Source organism: Garra rufa, chromosome 22 (assembly GCF_049309525.1).
Source record: "Garra rufa chromosome 22, GarRuf1.0, whole genome shotgun sequence".
Lineage (NCBI taxonomy): Eukaryota > Metazoa > Chordata > Actinopteri > Cypriniformes > Cyprinidae > Garra > Garra rufa.
In genome coordinates, this window is record NC_133382.1 from 17,057,829 (window position 1) to 17,081,856 (window position 24,028).

Sequence of the window (24,028 nt, forward strand, 5' to 3'; positions counted from 1 at the left end):
TTTTGTTAAATAAAATTAAACCACATTTGAAGACAACAGGAAAGAGCATTCGCAATGAGCTAAACTTTTATAATGTGAGATTTCAGAGAAAAGCAAGAAATGTAGAGGCTGATATTGAGATTTGATCAATCATGAAAATCCAGCTAATAAGGACTCCCATAATTTAACCAATAATTTCCATGATTTTTCAAAAAAAAATTCATAGAGATCAGAATCACAAGACAAATTTATGCTGACTAATGCTCCTAAACTAAAATAAACTAAAAAATAGAATAATAAAAAAAAACATTAAATGAAAAGCATAAATTAGAATGTTGCCACAACAAAGAATTGAAATAAAAGTTAATTTGCTAAAATAAGCTGAAATAAAAATAGGGCTACACTATATTGACAAAAGTATTGAGACACCCCCTTCTAATGAACAGGTTTAACTACTTTAGTAATTTCCATAAAATGATATTCTTGGGAATTGTATGCTTCTAATTTTATAGCAACAGTTTAGACACAACTCTTTTACTATTCTAACTTGACAATGCCTCTGTGTTTAAAGCAAGGTTCAAATAGAAATGATTAATTCAGTCAGTGTGGAAGAACTTGACTGGTCTGCATAAAGCCAAGTCGTAATCCCAGCTGACTTTAAATGCAGACCTTGAGCCAAAAACTCATTGCCAAACACTAATGACTCGTACATAAGGGTACAGTCATTTTAGACACTTCCAAAACTGGTGCAACTAGGTTGGAAATACAATTTTTAAATACATGAATTATGCTTCCATCTTTGTTGCCACAGTTTTGGAAGTGCCTTTTTCTGTTCTAAAGAAGGGGGTGTCTCAAAACTTTAGTCCATAGTGTATGTACAAGTCATTGGTGTTTGGTGATGAGTTTTTGGCTCAAGATTGCATTTTAAGTCACACCAGAGGTGTTCAGCTGGGATTAGGACTTGGCTTTATGCAGAACAGTCAAGTTCTTCCACACCGACTGAATCAATCATTTCAACCTTGCCTAATACACGAAGGGATTGTCATGTTAGAATAGAAAAGGGTCCTGTCCAAACTGTTGCTTAAACATTAAGATTTATACTGGAAATCACTAAAGTAGTCAAACCTTTTCATTAGAAGGGGTGTCCCAAAACTTTTGGCAATACAGTGTACATAAAAATATTTAAATTGAAATTACAAAAAGCACAAACCTAACAAAAACCTAAAAGATTAAAAATAAACGCTATGTAATGTAAGACTAACGTAATATTTTAATAATTGATTGATCAAGACTATAGAAATTTCCACTTTTTTTATTCTGTAAAATATATTCTTTTTAATTTCCATGACTTTTCCAGGCTTGAAAATAACACTTTCCCTGATTTCTACATTTTCCTATGACTGCAGGAACACACTGTACGATAATGTTAGCATCAGATGTGGAGAAAGTTGCATTTTATATATTACAGGTCGAAAAATATCACTTAACTGAAAGACGTTTTCCATGTAGAATAATGTGCACAGGAATTGTGAATGTTCTGACCTGTGGTGAACTGGCCCTTCATCTTCTGGAACACAGGGTCTTGAGCGGTGGCTTGAGCTCGGCGGGCCAGGGACTCCGAGGCGGCGCTTGAGAACATGGTGGACACATTAGAGACATTCTCCAGGCCTACGCCAAACGTGCTGACCAGCTTTTTTACAAAGTTGAGAGTATGCGGAGTGATTTTAGCGTCGGACACGGCTCCGCTCTTTTCGAATGCCACCGAGTAGCATTTAGCTAGGCCCTGCTGGAGCTGCCGCAAAACCTGAGGAAGGAAATGAGGGAGAAATGAGAAAAACCAAGAGACGAGGATAAATGGTTAACGAGTCTTTATCAATTTACCATGAAGGATAACACCATTCCCACATATTCAATCCAATTTGCCATTTTGATCATACTAAAAATCCTTCAGAGGCGAAGATGTTCACCAGAGAGATCAGTAAGAGCCCGCCTCGACCGGTCTCTGCTGCAGAGATTAAGCTTAGACTTCAAGTGAAGAAGATCGCCATTAACAGACTAATTTAGTCTGGGACTACACTTCATCAATGTCTGGAAAATTAAACCCACGTTTTACTTCACTGAGCTCTCTCAATGCCAATTTCTTTCATCCTCCAGTTCTCCTTGCTAAACTTTCTTTCCTCGCCCTTTCCCGTTCTCCTCTTCTGCTGTTTCGCGCTGAGCGTCCCACAGGAGCGGGGCTCTCGCGTCCCTGTCCAGTCTCGACGCATCACCGCATCAGCCCTGTCACGGCAATCCAATCTCCCCACGTTCGGTCTACACTCCCCTCACCCATCAATCACGGTGAGCCCCTCGCCAAAGCCCGATTAGCACTGGAGCGCCAATGTCCACCTGCACTGCAAAACCACTTTTCAGCCTCACTGAGCCCCAATCGTTCCCCTCTGTCAGCTTTCATCTGCTCAGCCGGCCCTCTGAAAACAGCTACGTGTGCGAGAGCATGCGGCGTAAGACTAAAGAACGTAAGCAAACCGGACAGAAAACGCATTCATGTCATGTTTAACTTGCGCTAAGAGCTGATGTGCTTTAAGAGGTAGCCACTCGTTTCTGGAATACAAACACACTTTACCGTTTAAACACACAAAACTGCTCACCTCCTCGTGCCAGTTTTCTCTGAACCAGACCATCTGGTCCACGATGCCCTCCAGAGAGGAGAGCAGGGTGGGGTGGAGCTCACGCTGCATGTGCATGATCCGGCTGCAGCGCCACATGGGAGCAGTGGCACGGATGGGACCCGGGTCGGACGCCGAGTGGGTCTGGGCAGCCGCCGAACTGGGCTGCTGCTGGCCAGAATCTGGAGAAAAGATAAACGACAGAACGGTTGAATTCTGTAGGACTTTTTATTCTTTTGTGTGAATGTCCTAAAAAAAAAAAAAAAAAAAAAAAAAAACTCCAGTCATACCACTCTTGTAGCGTTCCCTCTGCTCGATTTTCAGCGTCAGGTACAGGGTTCGGATCGGAAAGTACACCGCTTGAGGGTAGACACGTCCCACCTAAGAGAAACAGTCGCAGATTACATTTCAGATCGTCCCTGTGGGTTTGGGTCAGAGCGAGAGAGAGAAACGTAGTGCTGACATGTTTTGAAACTTCTCTGTGATAGTGCAGGCTTTTGAAAATGAAACCGTAAGGGGAAAGCAATGAGATGGACAAACATCAAGGGCAGATTAAAACCATGGCTCAATATGACACTCGCTAAAAGCTTGTCAAACCCGAGTGTGCGCTTTCTCCCTTTCATAGATCTGCTGTGTCCTTGAACAGCATCACAAAGAGAAGGTTCAGGCTGTTAAACGATTTAGCCCAAAAACTCATGTATTTATCAAAACGGCACTGATACGTTGGCCCTATGAACAAACGTCTCTTAATTAACAGTAGGGTAAGACTGTATGATCACAAGTAACAGCACAGTAACAGTACATCGACATACGATAGCTATTTTTGTTAGAATATAAAACCCAAAATGTTTCATGTTACATAACCTTGCAGCAATGGCCATTTTTGATAACGCAGCAACTTAAATTACTTATGTTAATAAGCACTTGATTTTAATAATGCATTAGTAAGTATTGAAATGAACTAAGATTAATAAATGCTGTAGAAGTATTGGCCATTCTTAGTTCATGTTAACTAAAGTTGTTAACTTATGTTAACTAATGAACCTTATTGCAAAGTATTACCATTAAATTTACTATATAAGGGCTGCACGATAATGGTTAAATATTTCTCTCAAAAAATATAATCATACATTACATAAACATTGCAAACAACCAAGTGGAGGAAATCAAACTGGCTGTATTATACTTTTATTTGTGCAGAATATTTCTAACTCCAACCTACACTCACCGGCCACTTTATTAGGTACACCTGTCCAACTGCTCGTTAATGCAAATTTCTAATCAGCCAATCACATGGCAGCAACTCAATGTATTTAGGCATGTAGACATGGTCAAGACGATCTGCTGCAGTTCAAACCGAGCATCAGAATGGGGAAGAAAGGTGATTTAAGTGACTTTGAACGTGGCATGGCTATTGGTGCCAGACGGGCTGGTCTGAGTATTTCAGAAACTGCTGATCTACTGGGATTTTTCACGCACAACCATCTCTAGGGTTTACAGAGAATGGTCCGAAAAAGAGAAAATATCCAGTGAGCGGCAGTTCTGTGGGCGCAAATGCCTTGTTGATGGCAGAGGTCAGAGGAGAATGGCCAGACTGGTTTGAGCTGATAGAAAGGCAACAGTAACTCAAATAACCACTCGTTACAACCGAGGTATGCGGAAGAGCATCTCTGAACGCATAACATGTCGAACCTTGAGGCGGATGGCAGCAGAAGACCACACTGGGTGCCACTACTGTCAGCTAAGAACAGGAAACTGAGGCTACAATTCACACAGGCTCACGAAAATTGGACAATAGAAGATTGGAAAAACGTTGCCTGGTCTGATGAGTCTCGATTTCTGCTGCGACATTCGGATGGTAGGGTCAGAATTTGGCATCAACAACATGAAAGCATGGATCCATCCTGCCTTGTATCAACAGTTCAGGCTGGTGGTGGTGTAATGGTGTGGGTGATATTTTCTTGCCACACTTTGGGGCCCATTAGTACCAATTGAGCATCGTGTCAACGCCACAGCCTACCTGAGTATTGTTGCTGACCATGTCCATCCCTTTATGACCACAGTGTACCCATCTTCTGATGGCTACTTCCAGCAGGATAACGCGCCATGTCATAAAGCGCGAATCATCTCAGACTGGTTTCTTGAACATGACAATGAGTTCACTGTACTCAAGTGGCCTCCACAGTCACCAGATCTCAATCCAATAGAGCACCTTTGAGATGTGGTGGAATGGGAGATCCGCATCATGGATGTGCAGCTGACAAATCTGCAGCAACTGTGTGATGCTATCATGTCAATATGGACCAAAATCTCTGAGGAATATTTCCAGTACCTTGTTGAATCCATGCCATGAAGGATTAAGGCAGTTCTGATGGCAAAAGGGGGTCCAACCCGGTACTAGTAAGGTGTACCTAAGAAAGTGGCCAGTGAGTGTAGTTGTTCACCAGTGTTTTCAACTCATCTGTAAATTTAGCATGTGCGCATGGTTGCCAGGTTCGGAAATATTAAGTAAACCACTGGGTGGAAAATGTAAATCCAAGAAAAGCTCTGATCGGAGGATTAAAATCTGCAAATTCGGCAACTGCAACCATGAAAGCTTGTAGAGGCTTTTTACCAATGCAAGATGACACAAGCAAAACACTTTCAGGATAAATAACCAGAGGGCAAATATCACAAATATGATTAATAAATCATGAGAAGCAGAAATCGTGATCACAATTAAAATAGGATTAATTGTGCAGCTCTATTATATGTATTTAAATTTTATTTAATACCCACACATACGCACATTTTTTTATGTTTTTTTTTCTCTTGACTAACTTACTCCCTAACTTACCTTTCATAGAATTTGACACTTAAATTGAGAGTATGCATTTTTACAAGAGAATTGAATTTGTGACAAATCGATGTCTCAAAATGTTTGATCATGTGCACCATGAGGCCATGGCTCCAACGAAGAATAATATTTGATTATTTTTTTTCCCAATCTTGGGCTTTCAGGATTGCTGGAATAACACGGCAATACTGTTTCTTAAAAAGTTCACCCAAAAATTAATTCTGACATAATTTATTCATGCTCCATTCAACACTCTACACAACTACCACTTTTATGCATCAAAAGTTCACATCAAAAACTAATCAGCAGTTTAGTCCAAATTTTCTGAAGACATTTGATCGCTTTATGAGGTAAACGTGTGACATAAGGATAAGTAAAAGATGTCAATTTTCATTTTTGGAATAACTTGAGAGACCTATTCTTTTGAAGAAAAATGCCTGCCCCTAGTCTGTACAGTTTAAATCTACCAGACAGAGATCTGACTCATAACCCAATCTCTGGATCCTCTTATTGTTATGTAATAGTCCCAAAAAACATGCTTATCAACTTGTTCCTCTCCTCTTTCTCCCCTGGCACTGTACTATCCGTGAGGGGTGTGAATGCTTTCCGCATAAGTGTGTGGTGGAGGGTGGGGGGGTGCTGAAGACAAATATGGAGGCGGCAGACAGCGCTCCTTCTCAAACCGCCAGCAGCCCCTCTCAGGTCTCACAGCACCCAGCTCAAGCAGCCCATTAGAGTGGAAACACGATCTTTGTCAAACAGACGGCAGAAAGCAGGCTGGCATTTAGGTGTAAAGAGACACCTCGGAGTCCAGATGGGCTTTTACATGAAAAGCAGCCATCGCCAAGACCTTCTGTTAAGAGCTTGTTAAGTATCGCATTAAAAATGAACGAGGCAACGGGGGAGAGATCACCCCTAAAATTGGAGAGAAGTCTCATCATTTTTTAGGGCATGCGTGAGAGTGTGCGTACATGTGATGGGTGTCTGTGTGCATAAAGGTGCTGAGTTTTTCTCGCCTCGGTTTCATCTCGAGGCACCCCACAGCTCACCTTCATCAATATTTCACCAAACGTTTTTAAAACATCCCGCCAACTGGAGCACAGCTAAATAATTCAGAGCCTGAGATAAAGGTGCTCCAACCGCTGGAGATTTCACTTGAAAATCAAGAGTTTTACAAAACGTCTACCTTTCGCTCGTCATCACTGCCTTAGATCAGACCCAAAGATCCTTCAACAAGGAGACTTGTCATTCCTAAAACAGCCTTGACAACTCCATTAATTGAGATTATGGTGTGCAAACATATCCATTTCATTGGGTGCTTATCAAGGACTCAAGTGTACTTAATCTTAAAGTGAAGCATTTCCTGCACGGGTGCGTCAGTGCTGAAATGGAGAGATTAGAAGCCGTTGGTCTGGCATGTATGCGTGAGAAAGGAGGTGGTCGAGCTGCATGCAAAACCCGTTTGGAACAAGCCACTGAATGAGAGGGGGATTTTGTTGTCTTTTTACGTGGGTTAAGTACATAGAACTCTCTCCTCAGTTTCCTTTTTTCTCCCTCTCTCTATGGGCCCCTGGAGCAGCTGTTTCCTCTTTGAAGTTCAGGAGCTTTTTAAATGGCTTGGAAATAATACTAAATCAAGGAGGGCAAATTAGTCTCTTGTTTAATTGGCGGTTCTGTTCCCACAGTTGGAGAGTGTTTGATATTAACCCAATAACAATGCTTTGCATAAATAAATAAAAAGGGAACCGGTAAAACTAGGAATTTGACAAAGGGGGTCTTGACTGCAGACTGTCGCTCGCAAATGAAATTAATCTTGATTAGATGGATATATCAAGCATGAATTTGCTGCTATAAAAAGGTAATGTAGTGAGCAATCCAACCTGGCTGATGAGGTTGAGGAGAGGTTTCCCCTCTGAGCCAACCAGACACGTGAGGAGCTGAGGGATCCAGGCCAGCCACTGGATGGGCGGCACGCCAATGCAGTATTTGTCCACAGCGTCCGCCAATGTGTTCTTATCATCAAAACTCAACAGCCACAGCACCTGAAGAAGTACAGAAGCAGTCTCTTTTGGCAACAGTTCTGATTCAGGACAAATAATTTAATATATTATTAAAAATATAGTATGTCTACAAATTTTCTTTGAAACAGCCTGTAAAATAACAATGTAAAATAAAGAAAAATGACATTGACATTTTATTCGAAGCAAAAATCCTTTTATATTTATGGAAGCCCATTTCCGTCACGTAAGAAAAAATGAATGCCTTTAAAAGTCGAAATTATGACAAGCTTATGGCATAAGTGTGAGATAGAAAGTCGAAATTATGACTTTATAAAACCATTAGGTCAGTTTTGAATTGTAAACACACTGGTCACAGGATAGTGGTCTAATTTTGAAATCTAAAACCATAATTTTCAACTTTTTATCTCATAATTATGAGGTAAGTATGTCAATTTCCATTTAAGTCGTATTTAGGAGATTTACCCCCGGTTTCACAGACAAGGCTTAAGCCTAGTCCTAGACTAAAATGTAAGTCTGAGTTGTTTCAACTAAAAGAAACTTGCACTAACAGATCTTAAAATATATCAGTGTCTTTGTTTTGTCTAAAGATGCACACCAGTAATGTTTTTTGTTTAAGCATGTTTATAAAAATTATATAAATGTCCTAATTGAACTTTGGCTTAATCCTGGCTTAGTCTAAGCCCTGTCTGTGAAACTGAGCCAAAAAGTCGAAATTATGAAAAGTCATAATTACGAGATAAATTGAAATTATGACTTAAATAATAATTAAGAGATAAAAAAAAAAAATATGACTTTACAATTCAAAATTGACTTAATGACTTTATAAACGCATTGGTCACAGGATGGTGGTCTAATTTCAACATCTAAAGTCATATTTCTGACTTTTTATCTCATAATTATGAGTTTGTCATAATTTTGACTTAAAAAGCTGTATTTATGAGATAAAAAGATGAAATCATGAAGAGTCATAATTTTGACTATATCTCGTAGTTATGACTTCAGTATGCCTTAATAAACGAAATTATGACATGCTTATGTCATAATTACGAGATAAGTAAATTCTGATTTACTTCAGCCATTATTACGAGATAAGTCAAAATTATGACTTACATCAGTCATACAAGAAAATTGTCAGATAAAAAGTCGAAATCATAACTCAAGTTATAATCACGAGATAAAAAGTCGAAATTTAGATAAAAAGTCAAAATTAAGACTTTACAATTCACAACTGACCTAATGACTTTATAAACACATTGGTCACAGGATGGTGGTCTAATTTCGACATCTAAAGTCATAATTTCGACTTTTTATCTCATAACTTTTTACTTAAAAAGCCTTAATTACGAGATAAAAAGTCTAAACTATGGAAAGTCATAATATTGACTCTTTATCTTGTAGTTATTAATTAAGTATGTAATAATTTCGACTTTTTAAGGCATGAATTTATTTTCCTTACATGGCGGAAATGGGCTTTCATTTATATTTAATGGCATGGACATTTAAAATGAATGAACCTTTTTACATTTATTTACATTTAAAATATTTATTATGCAAAGGGATAATTTATTCAATTTATTAAAGAGGCAAACTTCCTCTAAATGCTCACTTTATCTTCCTTTTACCTTGCATTATTATGCATAGTATCTCTTCATGTACAAGGCAGTTGTTCAAAAATCTCTAATTTGCAAAGTCAAGTTATCAAGTCAATTTTTTCGATCTCTAGCACAACATTCAGAAATAGTCCGTTTGGATGAAACGTCCATCAACCTATATGATTGACCAGGTAACACTTTCACATTTAAAACTAAATCTATATGTCAGCGATTGACGATGAGGCCATCAGCTTCATGAAATAGCTACTCCAGGGCTTAATGGATTGTAAAATCATCTCGGCCGCCTCACTCCCACCAGTCAGCTGCTGTCTTCTCTTGCTATTGTTGGTGGGGCTCTGCTATGGTGGCTGGTGGGATGGTAACAGATGAACCTTCATCTCTGCTGAGGCCTGATGGAGACATTAAGCACTGGACAGCCTGGGCTACACGGCTTACGGATAATTACTGATAATCAGCGAGCAGCTATTCTCATTAATCACGTGTAAACTACGCCACCGTCTCTAAAGCTTCAGTGGACAGCAACAGTCCAGACACAATCTAAAGTGCTCCTAGCAGTGGAACCCACACTGGAAAAAAAGGGAAAAAGCCAAATGGAGCTGTTTGATCTAGTGTACAGTACTCGACAGAGACCAGACTGCCATGTGCATAGTATCCATACAAAACCCATCATCAGGTCTAATAATATAATTACATCCATCATAGGAGGTTCATCAGTCTGAATGCAGAGCATTCCCTCTGCCGCAGCTGCATTAATTCAGAAATGGCGCACGGTGACAGATATGCCCCCATTTAACAAAGCCATCAGAGCAGAATGGGTTTACTGGACCACAAATGAGCACTGAGTTTGCCTGTGTGTTATGGTAAATGGGTTTAATGGTAAAACTAATTATAAGCCTGTCAAAAAAAAGATGCTATCCCATTATGACACGCTCTCTGCATCTCTGCCAACCATTTTTGCCTGTTATTGAGAAGAAAAACACTAAGTACATGTTGCTCTCTAGATTACGAAGTACAACTGATAAGTAGTTCTTACTTCCCTCTTTTCAGTAATCACAACCAATGGGAAAGTTCAGAGCACCAATTTCAAGTATGGGTCACCATACTTGACAATACGTCATGACTTTCACTTTCATGTTATATTAAATTTGGCATGAAATGAAAGTTCCGATAGTCTTTCCTGTTGCGACGTATGTGAACCTGGACCACAAAACCAGTCTTAAGTAGCATGGGTATATTTGTAGCAATAGCCGAAAATATATTGTATTGGTCAAATTTATAAATTTTTCTTATATCTTTAGGATACTAAGTAAATATCGTGCTCCATGAAGATACTTAGCAAATTTTCTTCTGTAAATATACCAAAACTTAATTTTTGATTAGTAATATGCATTGCTAAGAACTTCATTTGGACAACTTTAAAGGCGATTTTCACAATATTTAGGTTTTTTTGCGCCCTCAGATTATTAAATATTTCAAATATTGTCCTACCCTAACAAACCATATATCAACAGAAAAAATATTTATTCAGTTTTTTGACATAAAAATCTTAATTTTAAAAAAAATTGAACTTTATGACTGGTTTTATGGTCCAGGGTCACATTTCAGAGTAAAGCAGCCTCTGAAACGTAAGACCGGATTTCACCCTTCACTGGGAGTTTTGGTTGAAAGGCGATCTGACCAATCAAAATGCAGAATCGGCCATTTTGTCCAACAAACAATCCAAACAGGACAGTCAGATTAACGTCAGTGGACTATGGTGTATTGTCGTCTTTCCGTGGTTGAGACATACAACATAACTCTGTCCAATCATGTTTATTTTGTGCTAGAACTAGTAGTAAGGAGGAAGAGATGATCAGTTCACATGCTGCATGAACTGAGGCACTTGCGTTTTTGACACCACACATTATTTGTAATGAAATTCAAACAATAAATATATTTTTGCTTTTAATGTGATAGCGCGTCAGTTCTAGCGTGAGGTTCAAATGTGAATCGATCTCTTCCTGTTAGTTGTGGCACAAAAATACACATGAATGAACATCAGATGGTATGTTGTCTCAACTACAGACGTTAATACACATATATTTTCAAGTACAACTCTAAAATTCCTGTCTGGTTTGTTTGTTGAACAAAATATCGGATCCTGCTTTATGATTGGCCAGATCACCTGTCAATCAAACTCCTGGCGAAGGGTGCTAAAAGCCTGGTCATTGGACAATCAGCAAAGTCCAACCCCTTTTTTGAGTCTTACGTCATGAAGTGAAGAAATGTTTTTAATTAAAGATTACAATTGGAATTTTTTTATTTTTTTTAAATAATGTGCAAGGATAAATCATTTCTAATAAATGATTCAACATTTTTGATTTCATGGTGACTTTGTGGGTTTATTTTTAACATCATAAATGCACAAAAATGTATAAAAAATACCACTAGATTGAATTTACACAAGACTGGGCAGTTTTATGCACATTCTTAAATTATACCATTTGACACATTCGCTGAGGCCAGCAGAAGAGAAAAGAGTGAAAAGACTGTACCTTGGCCAGGTATTTACGTGACTTGCTCTCGTTCTGATGGCGGCAGGCGTGTAAGTAACAGGTAATGGCTGAGACACCAAGGTGGGGCTGGCGGTCTTTGACGAAGATGTTCTCCAAGTAGTCACCCCACATAGCCCAGGCTTTCACAAGAACATCATGCATCTGCACTGCAGCAGAGAACGCCTTATTTGCCTCCTCTGACCTGGAAGTAGAGACAACATTTCGAATGAGATATTTGATATTTTAAAAATGCTAAGAATATGTGCACTTTGGTGGATTAAGCTTGAGTCAGTGAAAATTTCTGCCAGTGGTGCACTGGTAAACAGGAGGTATTTAAACTTTATCATAATTATACTGCATATATCCACTTCCTATAGGCATTTCACTATAAATTGAAGAGTATCTAACAGAAAGTCTCGATGGGAAACACTATTACTTTTAAAAACTATCCAGTATTTCAGCACCTCACTGAAATTAGCTGACCAGGTCCAATATTTTGTTTCATCAGCCGTTTTAGAGCGTTTTAGAGAATTTGTCCCCCGGAGCATCTTTTCAGGGGCCCTTTATAGAAGAAGCACTTTAAGAATAGAAGTTGAGAAAGGCTCATAAAGGGCTTTATAAGAGACTGAAAGCACTGGATGGGACTCGTAATCTGTGCCTGAAGCCTCTGTCCTTACCATCACCATCTCTAAATGTTACCCTATGACACACCTACTAAACCAATCACATATAATGGAAACTTTTAATGAGTATGTGGCAAGCAACAAAATTACACTTGATTGCAATGGGAATCTGGGGAGCCCAAATCCACTGAAGCGTCACGTCAGTCTTGGACATGTATAATATGTTTCTGCTTGCGGCCTTTGCCGAGAGTCGGGCTTGGAGAGCACACAAGTCCCCACGCCCAGTCAAGTGTCAAACATCTCCCTCCGACAGCTCTACTGCTTTATCAAATCCCTGCGTTAATATTCATAGAGAGTGAAAATGTAATGATTACATTAGGCCCTGCTGAGGCTGGGGGAAACTTCTGCTGATCACAGAGATTTCACAAATTGCTATTGAGTTAATTATTCAGCATGTGTATTTAATAAGCTATTCCAATCCAGCGCAAGGCTCTGGGCTCGCCATCAATTCACCCGTGATGAGGAAAAAAGGAAGGCCTACATAGAGCTATGGTGTTGCAAAAGGGGGTAGTTATCAGTTTCAACGACTTGATGCTTTGTTTTGGTCTGGAATCACTTGAACTCACCTCTTCAATGATAATTTGTGAATTAAAATTCACTTAGATACCCAACTCTCAATATTTTAAAACAAACTGTTTTGTAATAACGTAATAATTCTGTAATAACAACATTTTTTTCTCTTAAATCATGCGTGAACCCAACATGAAAAGATTACATTTCTTACATTTCTCTCTACTTTTCTTTAAACATCTTGGTGGTTGAACCCCAGGCTTTATTGCACAAATTAACCTACAGTATGGTGAGATGTATCCCAATTACATGACATATTCTCACCAGGAAATGCTGATTGACTCGTGAAAATGCCAGTCAATAGAGGTATGACAGAAGATAATCACTCATCATGAGTTCAGTGTCATTATCCTCTGCTGCAGTCATGCTATATAAGGTTAATTACTCATCATACTCTCATATTGACTGTTAACGACTGTTCTGACCTCATTATTGGCCTAAAGTTTTAGAAGGGATGATTAGTGGCACAAACACACATGCTCACACAGATGTTTATCTTTCCTCTCCATAATGACTTCGCAAAATTGTTGATTTTTAAAAGCGAGCTCTTAATGATCTCTTTTTCCGATTTGTTATTGTCAGCACAAAGACATGTTCGCAAAACAAAAGATAACGAGAGCGGTGTCAATTAAAGACAAAGAAAGAGCGAATGAGGGCGATAAGAAGAAGACTCAAAGTGACAGGCAGAAAAGGAGAGAAGATGAACAAAGCCAGGGATCAACTCTTACTTATTGATCTGGGCTAAGAACATGCCCTTGAGAGCGTAGAACTCGGCGGTCATCTCCTTGGTGAAGTACTTCAGGTTAGTGGACTCAATCACCTCCAGACCCTGACAACACAACAACAATGATTGCATTTGAAATTCCTCAAAGTATATTTCACATTTATGAATTTAATAAAAAGTCCCTTGAAATGGATGGGTCTTATTTGTCAGAAGCAGCCAACGTGTAGTTTTCTGACCTAGAATACCTATACATCAAAAGTCAACACCACTGACAACAGAGTATATCTGCTGTAGACATCTCTGTAGCTCAATCTAAGACTCCCAGGTGAGAGCCAGTGGCTTAGAGTGTGCCAGAGAAATGATAAAGGGAACAGAACAGGTCCAAGTGATAGCTGAGAGAGAGAGAGAGAGAGAGAGACTTATTAAATCCAATGGTACTTTAATGACTTGAGCTCAGTTGAGGCAGCTCCATTAATCAGGCTTAAGCGAATGCTGCAGCTAGCAGCCCATTCCTTACACTGTTTGGAATGCATTCCTTACTGTGACAGCGCCGCAGTCATTCTCACCGTAATGAGAGCAGCGTTATTTGGATTAAGAGAGTCCGGCTAACAGCAAAATCAGCAGGTGAGTTGGCAAAGTAAACTAGATTTGCAATAGATGAAGTCAGCTTGACAGCAGTAATGATAAATAATCATATTCAGTTTAAAAAAAACGATAAAGGTTATAAAAAGTTTACAAATTTACTTTTTAAAAGTGTTGTTAAGAAGTATTTTTTTTTGTTTTGTTTTTTTAAATACTAACTTATTATGATCAGTCATCCAGCTTCTTGGCTAATTAGAACCTGCTGTGAAAATGTTTGCCCCCATGCAACATTCCCAATCACAGAATTGAAATGACTAAATTTTAACCATGAAAATGAGCTGAACAATAATAAGACAGACCACACCATCACACTCCATCCAGCTGCTTTATAATACAAAATACTCTAAAATATGCATCGGAATCAGGTGACCCTAAAACCACATTAATACACAGGATATTCTTAAGAAAGACTAGTATTGCACGATATAATGGTACTAAAAAGGTATTGCGATACCCTGCTTAAAAAAAAAAAAAAAAAAACAGTACGGTTCCGCATTTTACCAGTACTGGTACTTTCGGAAAGCATTTTGATGAGAGCCGTATCAATATCGTTTATTTAGGACTAAAGCGAAGTGGAAAACGTGGACAGAATCACAGGATCCAGTCATAAAAACTAAATTTACTGTATAACACGGAATATCACAGATTTTGCCAATTTAAATATGAATCCTGCACATTCTGCACATCTCTGTATGAATGAATGAACACTTGCGGTGTCTTCAGCCTCTGTCGCCTCAATATATGAGTACATAAATACAGTACAGACCAAAAGTTTGGACACACCTTCTCATTCAAGAGTTTTCTTAATTTTCATGACTATGAAAATTGTAGATTCCCACTGAAGGCATCAAAACTATGAATTAACACATGTGGAATTATATTTAATTCTATAAAATATTTAATTCTATATATACTAGATATATACAGTCGTGGCCAAAAGTTTTGAGAATAACATAAATATTGGAAATTGGAAAAGTTGCTGCTTAAGTTTTTATAATAGCAATTTGCATATACTCCAGAATGTTATGAAGAGTGATCAATCCTCAAGAGGCGGGTGGACAAACAAAAACCCACTAATTCTGACAAACTCCAAGAAGTTATTATGAAAAAATGGGTTGCTATCAGTCAGGATTTGGCCCAGAAGTTGATTGAGAGCATGCCCAGTCGAATTGCAGAGGTCCTGAAAAAGAAGGGCCAACACTGCAAATACTGACTCTTTGCATAAATGTCATGTAATTGTCGATAAAAGCCTTTGAAACGTATGAAGTGCTTGTAATTATATTTCAGTACATCACAGAAACAACTGAAACAAAGATCTAAAAGCAGTTTAGCAGCAAACTTTGTGAAAACTAATATTTGTGTCATTCTCAAAACTTTTGGCCACGACTGTACATTATATGTACTTCTGCACAACACAACTGATGGTCCCAACCCCATTTATAAGGCAAGAAATCCCACTTATTAAACGTGACAGGGCACACCTGTGAAGTGAAAACCATTTCAGGTGACTACCTCTTGAAGCTCATCAAGAGAATGCCAAGAGTGTGCAACGCAGTAATCAAAGCAAAAGGTGGCTACTTTGAAGAACCTAGAATATGACATATTTTCAGTTGTTTCACACTTTTTTGTTATGTATATAATTAATTATACATTGATTAATATTTGTTAATGGAACCATTAAAATAGACTCTGGAAAAACAGGAAAAACAGAATCCCAAAAAATTTTTTTTAATGAATTTGGAAAAAATAAAATGGAATTTGGGGATAAAACAAATTTCATAGGGCCTTATTTATTTAAATTGTGTCTTTGTTTTATAATATTTTTCCTTTAGTTTATTACTTGCATACATGTTCTTATTATTAATAACAAAGATAAAATAACAAAAACTGTCTATATCATGATAAATTGTTATTGTGAAATAAAATTACTACATCATGAAATAAGATTTGGCATGTGATTTTTATATTTTTATTATGTTAAAAAAGCATTTCATCCCCCTTTAAAAAAAAAGATAACTATAACCTCCATTTAGATCATCTATTATTCGTTTACTTTACCTGTCGTTCTCTGTTTTTGTTGTAGTATCAGTTCAGTAGTAGTATCAAGATATTTTAATCAGGTATCGTATCAGAGTCAACATTTTGGTATCGTGTCAACACTACAGGGAATCCAATAACTAGCTGATTTTGAAAATATACAGTTATGTTCACTTCACTCACCTGCATGCATTCATTCTTGCCCATAACTCCAGCCAACTGCAGGTAGCACTTAACCTGCTGGCGGATCTTCTGGAAGCAGTCTACAATAGGCACAGTGGGGATGGTGTGGATGCGACTAAGAATGTCCAAAGCTACGTTGACCAGACCTTGCTTTCGAGCGATCTTCCCATACTGAATAATGGCTGATGCAGAAGCGTGGACTCCAAGCATGGCGTTGTTAGTGTTGGGATCATGTTGCGTGTTGGTTTCATACGCAGTCACAATGGCTGCAGAAAAAAAAAATACATTGGATCAAAAGTGCTGAAATAACCATTAGAATGTAACTGAAATTCAACTTCATATCCTGATACCCTGATAGTGATGTTGCCGCCACATAAAGATGCTGCTCCAATGGGAGAGGTCATCGGAGACAATCGGCAGCCTGTTTCTCCAGGTCTTCACCACAGTTTTCATGTCGTGGAGGCTGGTGTTGCGGCCCAGGTTGGTGGGCTGGAGGCCAGAATTAATCTGAGCAGCTTCTTGTAGCTCAATAATCTGTTGGGCCGCCTGATTAAGAATAACACAGGAATAAACAGATGAAAATCTCAATGTAAACATCTACCAGGAGGATGCAGCAAAACTCCTGCTCAGTTTAATTTTGAGGGTTACAGTCATCCAAGAATCCACATATCACATACACACACACAGAGCTCTCCGAAATCCATTACTGGGACTGTATTACAGGCTTATGATTCCTATTGAGAAAGAAAAAGAAATAGAGAAACGAAGTCTCGAGGTGGCTGAACGAATGGATGGATCAAAGTATCTTAAAAGCCATTTACTCAGAGAACAGGCAGAGAGAGGGAAGAGCACAAGTGAAGCGTCTATTCCGTTAATGCCTAATCACGCTCTCAGACGACTCTTAGACCACACCGGCAGAGGACACAGGCCACGGTGACCTAAAAAATGCTACCCATTCCTCAGAAACTACCGATGCATGACCTTAACATATCAGCCGGTAAACACACACCGCACTCTTACCGAAATGCCACATGGATCTTCAATCTCCTGTGTGAATTGGAAAAGAAAGACGTGAGGGAGGGAGTCTGGCACTTACAAGGTGATTTACAACATGATGTTTTACCATGCACACGATGAGTAGCTTGAGCCGTGGTAATGAATTATGCCCGCGAACACACATACACGCATCCAAAAACAATCCGCTCAATAGTAATGCCTGCTTTACAAGATAAATGCCTCAAATCAGTCTATGGACTTGCCAAATCAAATCCCCCCAAAACAAAATAAATTAAGAAATACAATATTTTTCACAATTATCTGTTAATATCAGCTGATGGCACATTATAACCTTCATTCTGAGTGCCCATTCATCATGTAAATTTAATTTTCTTGCAGGTATTTAATCAAACACTATCTGATGGGGAAAAGTAATTACGAGCCATTTTAAACTTGGTGGCGTTCTCACTCTCTGTGTCTCACGGCTCCTGTCTGCCTCTCCCGTCCCTTCCAATCACTCTTATTGGACTCGGTTTTTCGGTATCGTTGCATTAAGGAGTGCAGGTGTAAACAGATTCAATTATCAGCAAATTCAATTATCACTGAAGTCAATGGCTCTGGGGCAAAGACTGAATTTCTGAAGGCACGGCTGAAACAGCCAATAAAGTGTGGCCAATAATGTATTTTAAGTCCAGCCGTTTCTTTACCAACACCGAGTAATAAATATCCACCCCGAAACTTACAATTTTTTATTTATTTATTTATTTTTTATGTAGGATATTGTTTTATACATTTTTTTTTATTTTAAATTCATATTTGCCATATCAGAAGAGGAGGTGAAAAAAACAAGCATATAATTTCTTCTTTAAGTTTTGTTTATTTTTGAATAGAAATATAGAGAACTTAAATTATTTTGATAATTACATTAAGAAATTTCATTTAATATTGCTGGATAAAATGCAACATCACATTTCAGCACACAAACTACAATCACATTTGATTACTGGCTATTTTTAGTAAAAAATTTGAAACCTCTCATCTTTTTCCATATTGTGTGACTTATCGACTTTATTCTCGCAGTATTCCAACTTTATTCTCACAGTATTCCGTATTTATTCTCGCAACATTCCCACTTTATTCTCGCAACATTGCGGCTCTATTCTCGCAGGATTGCGGCTCTATTCTCGCAGGATTCCGACTTTATTCTCGCAGTATTCCGACTTTATTCTCGCAGTATTCCGACTTTATTCTCGCAGTATTCCGACTTTATTCTCGCAGTATTCCGACTTTATTCTCGCAGTATTCCGACTTTATTCTCGCAGTATTCCGACTTTATTCTCGCAGTATTCCGAATTTATTCTCGCAACATTGCGGCTTTATTCTCGCATAGGGATGCTCATTTCGGTTAATTTTCCTGACCGACAACCGCTGCTCGTTATCCGAACATTAACCGTTAACTGATAAAATTAGAATAATAAATTAGTTTAAAATAAAAATAGAATGCACGAGTATCTGTGATGATACATTAAAAATACAAGCAAATGTTTTATTTTAACGTGCAAACAGCAGCATACAGAGCAACAACAAAAACTGTATTGACATATACTTAAATTATCACGCATCAGCAGCGGTTCTGAATGAAAAAAAAAATATATATATATATAAATAGGTTTACACTAAATATGTATAAATTAAATAACTAGCTAATTAAGATGACAAAACTAAAACACACTGAATCCTTTTATGCGCTTTGAAGAACTGTACCGGTCTTATTCTTCTCATCGGACATAAAAATATATAGCAGGCCAGCCAATACCTCAGTGTGCCTAGTTTTTAACATGTCCACATGCTGTACGGATACGCAGGACCGCTGCCTGTTAACTCTTAGATCGGCGAACAAAACACCATCACAAAAACCCTTTCAATTTGCGGTTTGGGACTTCCATCCACTGTCATATGCGTGAGAAGCGCGTGTTTTACAGCGTTCAGCAATAGCCAATCACAGACATGTATGTTGATTTGATTATCACTGTGGCCAATCAGAGGAGGCTATGTTTCAATCCACTCACCAACCAAAGTGCCGGTTTCAGTTTTGCTGATTTCTACACTTTTGCGAACTCTCTTATTAAAACAAAGAAAGTGTTGGCATTATATAAATAAGAGATTAATTGTGCAGTGTAAAGGTTATTTTATTACTTTTTAATAACTTTATGAGATTGCGATTAACTACTCTAGGTAGGTGATAGCTTTCCAGTGATTGTAACGGGAGCGCCTATTGTGCACTTTCTAGACTATAATTCATTCAGAATTTGAATACATTCACTCACGGATTCACTCTCTGATAACCCAATAACGCCACTTGCCACTGAGTTGCATATACTACATCTGTTTACTAAGTAAAGGTGAAGCGAAATATGTCTGTACAGCCACACTGCACGTGTCGACACGCGTGCGTGAGTAAACAGATAACTTACAAATAGCATTATTTCTTTCACCATGCAGCAAACGTAAAAAAAAAAAAATGGAAAAAAAAAACCTTTTAAACCGTTTAACTGATAGTAATATTCGGTTAAAATTCTTACTGTCGGTTAACGGTTAAACGGTCAATATGAGCATCCCTATTCTCGCAGTATTCCGACTTTATTGTCACAGTATTCCGACTTTATTCTCACAACATTTCGGCTTTATTCTCGCAGGATTGCGGCTTTATTCTCGCAGTATTCCGACTTTATTCTCGCAGTAATCTTGTAATCTTAGATTTTTAAAAAAATATATATTTATTTTTAATTGTATAACAAAATATTAAGAATAAGACACATTATGGCATTTTCTATTTACTAATAGTACAAAGCAACAACAATCCCATGTATTCAAGATGTTCCGATTACATTCACAACTCAATCATGCAGACCACAGAACCATCAGCCATTACCCGTAACACCCTGTGTGGTGTAATCACAATCTCCAACAACAACGCCTCATTTCCTCAATTTGGCTGTCATATTTGCCATCACACCACAGCCGAGCTCAAGAGAGTCTCTAACAGTCCCCAGAGGATGTGGTGCGTGGACAGCTCTCACACATTACCCTAATCTACAGGCACACATCACCTCAGCTCCGGCCCATTGTGTGCTCTGCCTGATTATGCGTGTGGCAGTCAGGAGGCTGTTCTTTCCGCTGAATATTAATACAAGCTGCCTATTGAGCACTACAATGGTGCAGTCAACACTATCTCAGCCATTTTAGAAAGGGCCAAAGGGCCAAAAAGAGAGAGGGAGGGAGGAAAAAGAGAACAGGTCTGACAAAGCGAGAAGTGATATTGTGCAAAAATGCAGAGCGAAACAGGCAATTATAAGCAAAGTGTCAGCTTTAACTACTCTCTCTACTACAAGGGTTTGTATGAAGTCACACGCTCACAAATGAAATGAGACTGCCTGAGTCTCACACTTGTCTGCTGAGATATCTGACCAGATGTTCTGCTTTTGAGATATCATTTTTTTAAATTGACAATCAATTTAGATTAGATTGCTAGTGGTGCTCTAATTAAACTGCCCCCTTTGAAAAAGTGAAAAACACCATCAAGAACATTAAATTACAGCTGGAGAACGTCTGGTTAAAGGGTGTTTGTTGGCTCATGCATTGATGGTCCTCACCTGCAGCAGGGGTGTGTGCACGTGAGAAACGATGTGTGGCAGTCTCCTCCATTCTCTGATAGCCAGACTGCTGGCCATCTCCACTAGGCGCTCAATGAAGTTGAGCTGCTGTTCCTCGGGGTGACAGATGGCCAGGTAACCGCGATGCATATTCACCTTCCAGGCCATCTCCTTTGGACAGCTCAGCTCCACCTGATGCACACAGAATCACAGATGTATCAGCATACACTACACTCCAGGGCTCTATAGTGTGTCCATTTCAGTCACGTTTACAACAGAAAAGTACTGCATGCAACTACTCATGATGTGAGACTGACTCAGTCTGCATATTTGTGTTCGTGCTGAGGGGAGCTTCAAAGGTTTCTATGTGTTTTTCCAACGTTAAGTAATGTATCATGGACATATATCACAAATCCTTCGATAAAACAAAGTGTAGAGAGCTTCCTTAATTATAATGGAACGTTCTGGGATTGCAGTGAATTAAGATGAGTGACAGCTTTTAATGATTTAAGGAAGTTTGTAAATGAGATATTGATTTAATACAACAGTTAAATAAACAAGTTAATATTAAGTGACTCACATTGTCGGACTATAACACTATTGCTTGATTTTGCTCTATTTTGTCATCAAAAATGGTCTGAACCAAGTCACAACTGAGCCACTGCACATCTCCATTCAAACACAGCACTGTTTCGTTTATGAATGAATGTCATTGAGTACGTTTACATGGACAACAATATTCCGATTTTAACGCGATTAAGTCAATACTCTGATTAAGAATCAACCATGTAAACTGATATTTTTGATTAATTTAATCCGACTAAAGTCATAATCTGAGTAAACACAAATCGAATTAAGACAGGTGGAGTATTCCTATTTTAGTCGCATTATGGAAGACATGTACACACTTTAATCAGACTATTCCCCTTCTGTAGGACTTTTCGCCACATTTTGTGACAGGATACACACTAATGCTGCGTTCCAGGCAGGTTTTTGAGCTCGTAAATCACGTCTTCAAACCACGACTCAGGACTTTGTAGCGTTCCAGGCAAGTCACGCCAAGCATTTATTATTTTTATAGTATTAATAATTTGATTGCAACGTTATATTGTCCTAAACTCAATTTTTCCACCGTGTGCCACTTGCATAAACACCACACCCCTAGAGGCTTTATTGTTGTTTCTCGTGCTATGTCACGTCAGAACTCGTAACTGGGAGTACGTCGATCTAGTACGAGTTCACGGGTTTGACTGCCGTTCCAGTGCACTTTCACGGGTAGAAGTTTGGAAAAACACGGGTAACGGGTTGTCTGGAACGCGGCATAACGCTCTCAGTTGGTTGCACATGCATATGCTTTGGTTTCATTTTTATTTATTTATTTTTTGCTACAACATGGGCCTAATCAATGCTCATTGCTGATAAATAGTTTGTCTGTTATCATAATTTATAGTTTTATGGTAACGTATTTAACATTCAACCCGTTCTTTTTCATTAGTATTATTTGTTAGTATTTATTTTAATTTTGTGAACGGGATTTCCGCTATTGGAATGTCTTAGGATGCTTTTCACTTTTACTTTTGAATTCATGATCTTGGTTTTGCTTAAATATATAAGGCTACACCTATCAATTTTAAGATTAAACAAATTCTTAAAAGATGGATTTGTTATTTTTAATTAAACAGCATAACAAAAATAAAATAAAACTAGCTTATATAGCATTTATTAACAAAAACTAATAAGACGAGGCATGGACTCCATCACATGCTGTTATATGCCGACTAAACAATTTATTACAGGGCGCGCAAACACTGAGCAATCAAAATAATTAATTAAAAAAAATAAAATAAAATAAAGCCTCCAAAGCGTAATGTGAGGTAAACGGCAAAGATAACAGGGTTTTCAAAATGAAAACAAACAAAAAAAGTAAAACTAAACTGGCTTTCGGTGACTGTGCTTGTGAGTGGTTTTTTTTTTTTTTTCTCCTAAAAACTGTCGACTGGCTCTGAAACGCACGCTGTATGGAGCAGACCCTTTGGAGCAGCACAGCATGCACTCGCACAAATGCGACCACGGCAAATTTTAACTCACACATTCTAAAAAATGTGTTGCATATGTCCAGAGCCACTTCAAGCTTTTGTTAAATTAAAACCAAAACATCCAAAAGTAACGAAGATAAACTGATAGCGTCGCGTGTGGACTTAATGATGTGTGTCATTAATCGATCTATGCACTATAACATGTAAAACGGGAACATGAAAGGAATATTCTAAAAGCAACTCATGTAAACAGCTTAATCATATTATTGTCTTATTCAGAATAAGGTCATTAATTAGATTACTGGTGTCCATGTAAACGTAGGCAATGATTCAATTTCCCATTCATAAAGACAGTCACTTGCTGTTCGAATGAATCAAATGAATGATATAATTCAGTAATTACTTCAGTAATTACCTACTGGCAGATTTAGTTTCATTTTCAAGTATCTTTTCAGTTATTTAAATCACTTAATATTTCTGTATTTAAAATTTTATATTTAAAACATTAATCTCAACATGAATTTATAAATTTAATTGCACTCCTGCCACCTCTGAGCCTTATTAAACAATCTTCTGTGCCACCTCTGTAGTACAAGTTTATTTTGTTAATATACTGATTTAATTTGATTGGTAACTTATTCTTATTCTACTTGTTCTTATTTTGTAGTTTTAATTAGAAAATTTAAAAAGCTTAAAAATATATATTTTTTAATCAGATTTTTTGATTATTGATAAGAAGGTGCTCCTAAAAAGAAAAGTAATTGTAGAGCCCTGCACTCACTAGATTACTTTCATGTTTTTCCAAGTGTTTTATGCCCACCAAAGTTGCATTTATTTGATCAAAAACAGAAATAA

At 38.1% G+C, this 24,028-nt stretch overlaps 1 protein-coding gene across 4 annotated transcripts in view; it reads right to left on the reverse strand.

Moving 5' to 3' along the window:
• Positions 1-24,028, reverse strand: part of trrap (transformation/transcription domain-associated protein) — a 112,649-nt gene that overhangs the window by 17,907 nt on the left and 70,714 nt on the right. For 3 of the 4 annotated variants that reach the window (XM_073827660.1, XM_073827659.1, XM_073827658.1), the window contains 9 exons: positions 21,138-21,329; positions 16,839-17,034; positions 16,489-16,754; positions 13,631-13,731; positions 11,650-11,851; positions 7,362-7,523; positions 2,936-3,026; positions 2,628-2,827; positions 1,522-1,783 (listed from right to left, as the gene is read on the reverse strand). In XM_073827660.1, the coding sequence (XP_073683761.1) occupies positions 1,522-1,783; positions 2,628-2,827; positions 2,936-3,026; positions 7,362-7,523; positions 11,650-11,851; positions 13,631-13,731; positions 16,489-16,754; positions 16,839-17,034; positions 21,138-21,329 (1,672 nt within the window). Of the gene's footprint in view, positions 1-1,521; positions 1,784-2,627; positions 2,828-2,933; positions 3,027-7,361; positions 7,524-11,649; positions 11,852-13,630; positions 13,732-16,488; positions 16,755-16,838; positions 17,035-21,137; positions 21,330-24,028 lie in introns of all 4 variants that reach the window. The other variant, XM_073827661.1, reaches the window with a different exon arrangement.